The sequence below is a fragment of the Eucyclogobius newberryi genome, unplaced genomic scaffold (assembly GCF_026437365.1).
Source record: "Eucyclogobius newberryi isolate DKJ021-1_F unplaced genomic scaffold, fEucNew1.0.hap1 SCAF_20, whole genome shotgun sequence".
NCBI classification, from domain to species: Eukaryota; Metazoa; Chordata; class Actinopteri; order Gobiiformes; family Gobiidae; genus Eucyclogobius; species Eucyclogobius newberryi.
The window spans coordinates 17787954-17795707 of NW_027315835.1; the positions used below are offsets into that span (position 1 = coordinate 17787954).

At 41.2% G+C, this 7754-nt stretch overlaps 1 protein-coding gene across 3 annotated transcripts in view; it reads right to left on the minus strand.

Annotated features, from left to right (window-relative positions):
- Positions 1-274: 274 nt before the first annotated feature.
- The window catches only part of plekha4 (pleckstrin homology domain containing A4), a 12217-nt gene continuing 4737 nt past the window's right edge, over positions 275-7754 (minus strand). For all 3 annotated transcript variants that reach the window (XM_072455992.1, XM_072455989.1, XM_072455991.1), the window contains 23 exons: positions 7715-7754; positions 7542-7640; positions 7394-7466; positions 7212-7312; positions 6991-7109; positions 6636-6848; positions 6259-6559; positions 6094-6153; positions 5797-5943; positions 5360-5419; positions 5215-5295; positions 4975-5127; positions 4802-4900; positions 4625-4733; positions 4468-4541; positions 4303-4386; positions 3771-3858; positions 3501-3556; positions 3037-3171; positions 2652-2927; positions 2458-2582; positions 1923-2029; positions 275-1845 (listed from right to left, as the gene is read on the minus strand). The exon at positions 7715-7754 is cut by the window's right edge. In XM_072455992.1, the coding sequence (XP_072312093.1) occupies positions 893-1845; positions 1923-2029; positions 2458-2582; positions 2652-2927; positions 3037-3171; positions 3501-3556; positions 3771-3858; positions 4303-4386; positions 4468-4541; positions 4625-4733; positions 4802-4900; positions 4975-5127; positions 5215-5295; positions 5360-5419; positions 5797-5943; positions 6094-6153; positions 6259-6559; positions 6636-6848; positions 6991-7109; positions 7212-7312; positions 7394-7466; positions 7542-7640; positions 7715-7754 (3553 nt within the window). In that variant the 3' untranslated portion in view covers positions 275-892. The remainder of the gene's footprint in view (positions 1846-1922; positions 2030-2457; positions 2583-2651; positions 2928-3036; positions 3172-3500; positions 3557-3770; positions 3859-4302; positions 4387-4467; positions 4542-4624; positions 4734-4801; positions 4901-4974; positions 5128-5214; positions 5296-5359; positions 5420-5796; positions 5944-6093; positions 6154-6258; positions 6560-6635; positions 6849-6990; positions 7110-7211; positions 7313-7393; positions 7467-7541; positions 7641-7714) is intronic.

Genomic DNA, 7754 nt, shown 5'->3' on the forward strand with positions numbered 1-7754 from the left:
GAGGGCAAGCCAACATAAGGTGGTGCTGTCTTTAAGGGAGAGAGCCTGGGAAGGGATGATGTAATGTGTTCTCAGACAATGATGTCATCGACTCAGACACGGCGAGGATTTAAAGTGACAAGGGCCTTGTGTTTCTGCATCGAATCTAGTCAGAAAGCAGTTCTCCATCATCACTCCAGGGACCTCTGCAGAGCGGAATAGAGACCCTGCACATGAAGAGACTGAACATGTAAAAGCACGATGAGTCAGGAGGACATATTGCACCAATAGCATGTTTGTATCACTCAACAGGTTTATTGGTGAATGACACAATATAAAACTTAACAATCTTAACATTTATACAAACGACTCAGTATAATAAGATTCAAACAATACAAGGAATGAAAGGGTTAATTACAGATACTCAAAGTTACTGTAACACAGTGCACAATACTTTCTTTGTATATAAATAATATTTAAGACTTTCTCAGTTTTAAACTTAATTTTATGGAAATGTTGCAGTTTTTTTTAAATCAATAATTTCAATTACCATCCATCTTCATGAAAAAAAAAAGCTAAATAAATAACCTACTTTTCTTCTGATTTTATTAAGGTACTATAATGATGTACTATAATGACAGCTGAAACGAGGTCAGTGGAAACAGACAAGACTGGACTTCACTTTCAAACCAGACAACTTCTAATTAACTACGACGCACAGAGACAATATTAAGATTGCGCTAACAGATGACCAGCATAGAAGTGCTTTTACAAATGGATAATAAGTTCAGTGATGTTTAATATATCAGAAAAAAATTAATATCCAAAAGAAATTCTGTATCTTCTTTACAAGAGATATAACGCTAATGTTAATGAACCCATAGAACCCATGATAAGTCATCATTAACTGATTTTACAAACTTGTCCTCAGCACGGTTACTCTGGTCTTTCCAAACGAGGCGCTGCGTTTCAGAGTTCCCCCGTTTAAGTTGTCAGCCTCAGAGTTGCTGTTCGTATCACACAAACTCCTGGTCTTCCTGAGCTCTCCAACGTTATCCTCATTTACCTGGTCACCATTTGAATCTTTACTTATCTGTGTACACTCATTCACTTCTAACTTGCTACTTTCAATGTCTGGAATCAGGCTGTCTTGGTTTGAAAAGTTATTCTGAACGATTTCTTCATCATTGGCTCCTTCTTTTATATTACAATTTGTGTCTTTTCTGTCTTTCTGTTTATGACATTGTTGTTCACTTTCCCCATCTTCTGTGATCAACAACTCCTCTGTTATAGTCTGCATATTTGAACTCCCATCATTCCTTGTAATGTCTGAATCAGAAATACTTATATCACACGCAATCTTATAAAACAATGAATGGTTTTGTTTCATCTTCTCTAAGCTTTGGCTGACTTCAGGAGACATCTCGTTGGACTCTTCCAAACCTGCCCCTCGGTTGTCGGCGTCTGCTCCCACTTCCTCAGGTGTTTGTGTCTCAGAGCTCTGCAGTGGCATGACGCCCTGCCACTGGCACGTAGAGAGGAACCACTGGGCTCTCACATCAGTGGATGAAAAATTACTTTCATTATCATCGGTGCCGGCCTCTTCAAGCGTCTGCTCCTCTTTGTTTTTGCCACTCGTATAGTCCTTGCTTTCGTTTTTCTGGTAGACAGTCATAGATGAGATGTGATGCGGTGATGCTGGACGTCTGATTTTGGTCTTGGCGACTCCCTTTTTGTAATCTTTGTGATGTGTTTTGTTCCCATAAGAACCTTTGCTTGTGCTAAGATCCACTTCATCTGTGTCCTGACTTGCTGTTACTTGTTTGTGACACTTTGCACTTTTGGTTCTATCGTCTTGATCACGCCCTGAAATAGTTACTAGTTATTCCCAGATAAAAGCTTTATTACACATGAACATATCAGATTACAGACCGTGTAAGTACCTTTTGTTTGCCGTTGCTTCTTTGTGCTTTCATGGTTCCCCTGGGAAGCGCCCTGGCCCTCTCTCCACAGAGTTGGAAGTTGATTGGAGGAACTCTCTCTGACTGCACTGGTAGATTGAAAGATAGAGAATCAACCAATCCAAGTGAACTTTGCCTAAAGTAGGTTACTTTTTGGTCGGCCTTTTTAAAATGTTAATATACAGGATACTATGGATATTTATTTGAATGCACAACTGTTTGAAAATAACTATTGGTGGCAAAATGAGTAGAACGTTCACTTTGAAAGTCCGTTATTAGAACGCCTATCTTTGTATAGTTTTTAAGAAAATAAATGAATGCCAATATTGTACAAATAATCATTGCAGAGAAGAAGAACAACTACACAAAACATATGCATCGCAATGCTGTTTATAAATTAGACCTTTGAGATGACCAGCTCCTATGATTAACCTTAGATACCAACAAGTAATAAAACAATAACTAGAGTAAGTAATGTACAAATACATTAATACTAAGAAGAACAGAGGGTCCCCACCTTCGTATGACTCTTTCCCGAATCCGTTCGACACGTCTGAGTTTAGCTTCACGCTGCTCCGAGGTCAAGCAGAGGTCAGGGTGAGCTTCCGAGGTCAAAAGGGCACCGCTTCGCTCATCCTGTTCCTTTGGCAGAAGACATTACATCAGTATTCAGCTGATTGGGCTCCGAACACTTAATCCTGACATACATACCCTGTTCTCTGGACCCCTTATTTCACACGCGCCCTGATCTTGGCTTGTTGAATGCTCTGGCTCCAGCGCTGAGGGCTTGACTGCTTCCTGGTGTTGCTGCCTGCATGTCTTTCTGAGTGGGAGCTCCTTGTTCACTTCACTGGGCTCTGGTTGGATTTGTTCTGGCAATGGTACGTCCAGCTCAGGTGGGGGGTCTTCCACAGACACTTTTCTTGCCACAAGTGATGACGGCAGGACAGCTGTGACCACCCGCGTGACTCGCAAAGGGAACGGGGTCTGAGGAAGTGTGGAAATACATTTAACAGATGAGATGCGTGTACACGATATGTAGTTGAAATGTAAATGACGACAACATTTTGAAATCATCACAATCATAAATTCTAACCTCCTCATGTGTCTCTGGAGTTTGTGGCTGGTTTTGGACATTTGTCATCAGACTTTGTGGCTTCTTTTTATCTGTCAATTTCTGCTTACTTCTCCTCATTCTGTCCATTTGTTCTTCTTCACTCATTCTAATATTCTATGAGGAGAAAATAATAGTGATAACTCATTCCAATGATGAAAACAGAATCATTATTGTGTAAAACAGAAAACTTGGCTGCGTGGGTTTAAACAAATGTGTGCTTTGCGTCTAAAAGTACTTAATATTGTCTGCTCTTATACTGTATTGTATAACGTTGTCTTTGAGTGGGAAAAAGGGGGTCTGGGTGTCAACAGCACTACACTACCTCCCTCTACTGTGAACAGAACGTACTGCAACATGCCCTAATTGTGAAACAAAGAATTTAGCATTTTGGCCATGTCTACAATGAGCAAAAAAATTGTAGATCAACAGCAAAAACCTCATACCTTTGTCGCATGGTTGTTGGCGTCTGGTGTTGTACTCTTAGAAGAGGTATTGGAGTCTAGGCCAGAAGTATTACACACAGTATTATATATATATATATATATATATATATATATATATATATATATATATATATATATATATATATATATATATATATATATATATATATATATATATATATATATATATATATATATATATATATATATATATATATATATTTTTTACATTAATAATATGTATTATTTTTAGCATTCTGAGCCACTGACCAGCTGAGTCTGTGTGGGAATTGACATTGAGCAGGTCGGGCTGGCTGTGTCCTCGTCTTTGTGCCGGTTCATTGTGGTTGTAAACTCCCTGTAACCCAGGCTTTTGGTCAGATTAAGTGTTCTGAATGTGCTGAATGTGGTTCTTCACATGGTGCAGACGGAGAGCCCTGAGCGTTTTGTGGTCAGAATGAGCTGTGAACCAGTGCAAAGGACTACAAACTACAACGTGCTGTTAAGTCTGAGCCGAGGAGAAATAGTTGTGGGTTGTGCACTGACCCAAGATTATAGACACAGAGGCTGAACTTCAATACACTTATTTTCACACGATTGTATTCTTGCTGCACTAAGATTGAAGAAAATAAATAAATAAATCTGAAATAAATGTGAATTGAAAGTTTTTTTTTTACCTGGTTAAATAAATATTAAATACTAAAGGTAACAAAAGGTAATATATGTCCTTCAAAATGTCATTATCTTGTCTAATGTAACCCTTTAACACAGACCAGCTATTAACAACTAATATATGTCCTACCCCATAAGGATGCTCAGTCCAGCCCTGATCCTGGCTCAGTTCCTGGGGTAATGGTGGCCGAGCTGGAGGCTCTTGATTGACATCCTAAACAACAACATTTTGAACTATAAAAAGGCACATTCATTTGTTTTGTAATGTTTCAATGGCAGAAAACATGGGCCTTACCATTGAGAACACGCCCTGCTGCCTTTCAGTCGGAGACACAGGCGAGCCCGGGTGAGGCGAGGCTGGATGGAACACTGACAAAGACAAAGAGTGCTGAGATGATATAAATAGTTAAATACAAAACGTCAAAACTGAACACGAATGTTGTTGGACTGACTGTGATGTCTTTGTATTCCCAAAAGGAAGCGGAAGTGTTCTCTGTTGGTTTTCAGTCCTGACAGAATGTCCTCCATCATCCACAGCTCTCTTTGGGCATGAGACTGTTCCTGATGAGTGTCACAAGTACTTTTACCTCATAAAACTGCATACAAACATACACTATTTTAACACATACCTCTGGCACTCCAAAGTTACAGATGTGCTGAAGTTGTGAGCGGATCACAGACAGTTCACTCTCCATTCTCTCATACTGGCTCCACACTCTCTCCATTTCCTACAATAACAGCAAACACTCAGGAATCTGTTTTGCGTCACATTTTGACCATGCGTCGTTAACCAGAGACTCACCAGAGATACATCGCACATTCTGGCTCGGATGGTGACCAAGTCCTCCTGAAGCAAAGCCTTCTGGGTAATGACTTCCTCGTACATCTGGGGCACCTGGTTCTTCCACTCCTCCAACTGTAGTCGCGACACTTCTAAAGCACAGTGGACGGTGTCCTGTAAAACAAAACCAGTATTTAAATATGAGAGGAACAGTATGCGACTCTCTCAATTTGACCTAAGTGTGACCACAAATTGGCTGACCTTATCTATTTGTAGCTGGGCCAGTTCCATCGACAAAGACTGAAGCAACTTGTCACATCCACACAGTCGTGTCAACACCACCTAAAGACAAGACATAAAAGTGATGCGGCGGAACATTCAGAACATGCTCATGGTCAACACTTACATCTGCGTCACTTTCCAGAGGTCTGATTGGCTGGCACTCCCTCAGCTCAGGCTTAGTGGGCTGAAAATAATGACACAACAAAAACGTATAAGATCATCAAAGTAGTTATTGTTAAAATTGCACGCACATTTAAGTTGAATGAATTTTGTAAGAAATGTTTACTGCATAAATGACTGTTTAAGGTGGTTTGGGAGGGTCCTAGCACTGGAGCTTTAGTGGTGCATTAGCTCAGGTGGCATTAAGGCAAATAACAACAAAAACAATAATCAACATCAATCCACTGACTCTGCAAACAACAGCAAAAACCTTTGAGCGAGAAATGAATAATGGGGATTCATAGAACAACAATAACATATACAGTATATACTTAAACACTGCGTTGTTAGAGACGTGGACAGGCAGCAGAGACTACACAGAACACAGAGCAGAGGCGGTACCATCGCTGGCGGTAGCACACACACAGATAAATGGTTGCGGTGATGGTGGTGATGATGATGGTGATGCTGTGGTTGCGAAACATGTGCTGCTCTCGAGGACGGGGGCAAAGGGGGCAGTAAGTCTGCATTTGCCCCTGTGGAGTAGCTCTGAAGTCAGAAACAGCATTCATGTGACTAAGAGGGGTGAAAGGCAACCCCTCAACTGTATTTAATTACATAAAAGTTACAGCTTGTGAGTTGTCATAGCTGTTATACAGTGTGCTGATGATTGTAATAATGCTGACAATAATTCCTTACCTTTCCCAAAGGCCTTCTTCCATTTTGGATAAGATGGACAGAATCATATGTTGACATAGGCTGTAAAGACACAACAATGGAGGACAATTTTAGAAACTATTTAGCTATTTATTGACATTTTTCCCACAAACTAAATACTCATGTTCTCACTCTCATTTCACATACCCTTTGCCACCTCTCTGTCACTGGTGTAGTAGGAGTAGATTTGAACTCCACTTTTGGTGATGCAGGTGCGTAGTACAGCGTGTGAGGGAGGATGGTTGGGTCATCCTGAGGCCGGATGTCAACACGACCCACTGGTGTATGGGGTCTGGACCCCAGCTGGGCCCGGGAAGGTAAGGAGCTTGTTCCCATGATGTCCACCGGGGTGTGGAGTCTGTTCTCAACAGGAATATAGAGCACAGAGTCGACTGGAGCTCGTCTGCGGCTGCAGCGGAGCTGAGGGCTCGGGGTACGAGTTGTAGGGCTGTGCAAATAAGAAGGCAAAGCGTTGATATCTTATACATCATTAAAGACCACTGAGAAAGTCTCCAGTTATCAACCTGTAGTTTCTGTGACGCACACTGCGCCTTCCCCTCTGCTCCGAGTGTGATGCTCCCATCCGGCCTCCGCTCAGCTGACCTGGTTCACTCAAGGCTCGGGTGACGTGACGATGTGTCTGTGGGGGGCCCTCTCCATCTGATGGGGACTGGGGCATGTCCACAGACTCACTGCTGCCCCCTATGTGAGTGAAATCCTGGTAACTGGAGCAACGTCTGAAAGGATGATTGCTTTAATAAAGACATGTAGGTTATACGTATATGTATTATTCCTCATAAGGCCCACCAGTTTAGAAGCTGGCTACCTGAGACAGTGTTATTGTATATGTTGTATACATTGGGTTGACCTGGTGTGTACCTGTTCATTGTGCTGCCTGGCTCCATGGCTGCAGACTGACTGAGGGCTCGGACCCAGCCCAGCATGTCCTCCTGAGTGTCAGCACTGAAGAAATAGGAGCGCATGCCCTGGTGCACCACCTTTTTAGGCAGAGTGACCGTTTGTTTTCAGTATTTTCCTTGTGTTAAACAGTATTAAACCACAGTTTAAAGTGCATTTTAAAATACAATAGCAGTAATTACCTTAAAAGTGAATTTCCTGTTCTTACATTCTCGTGGTGTGCAAAAGAGTATTTTATAGCTGGGGAGAGGGATGCTGCCCAGGACGGATTCTTCTCTGCTGTCTTAAATAGGAATTGTGTTACATTCATCAATAAAAACAATCACAAAATAACTGTTATTGTAATGTGATGTTTATGCTGTACCTTTGTAGTAAAAGAGACAATAGTTAGAGAGGACAAACCATCTCCTCTTCCACAGCTTCAGACCTGAGCTGTCCTGCGGGAACAGACATGTCTTTTGTTTAATTTACATGTGCACAAAACTAAAGTTGTCCTTCTAAATCAAAATCACCTTTTTATAAAGCCATCCTCTGATTATCACTGAACAGTTTGGGTCTCTTTTGGCAGAATGGCATCTTTTACCAAATGTTTGCAGTTTTCCATCGCTGTCCTGTTGAAGACAAAATTATCAAATATTGCAACTCAAATGTATTTCATTTTTTTTATTTGTGATATTACTCCAACCTTCCTCACTGGAAAGTAGGAAATAGTGGCCACACTAGAT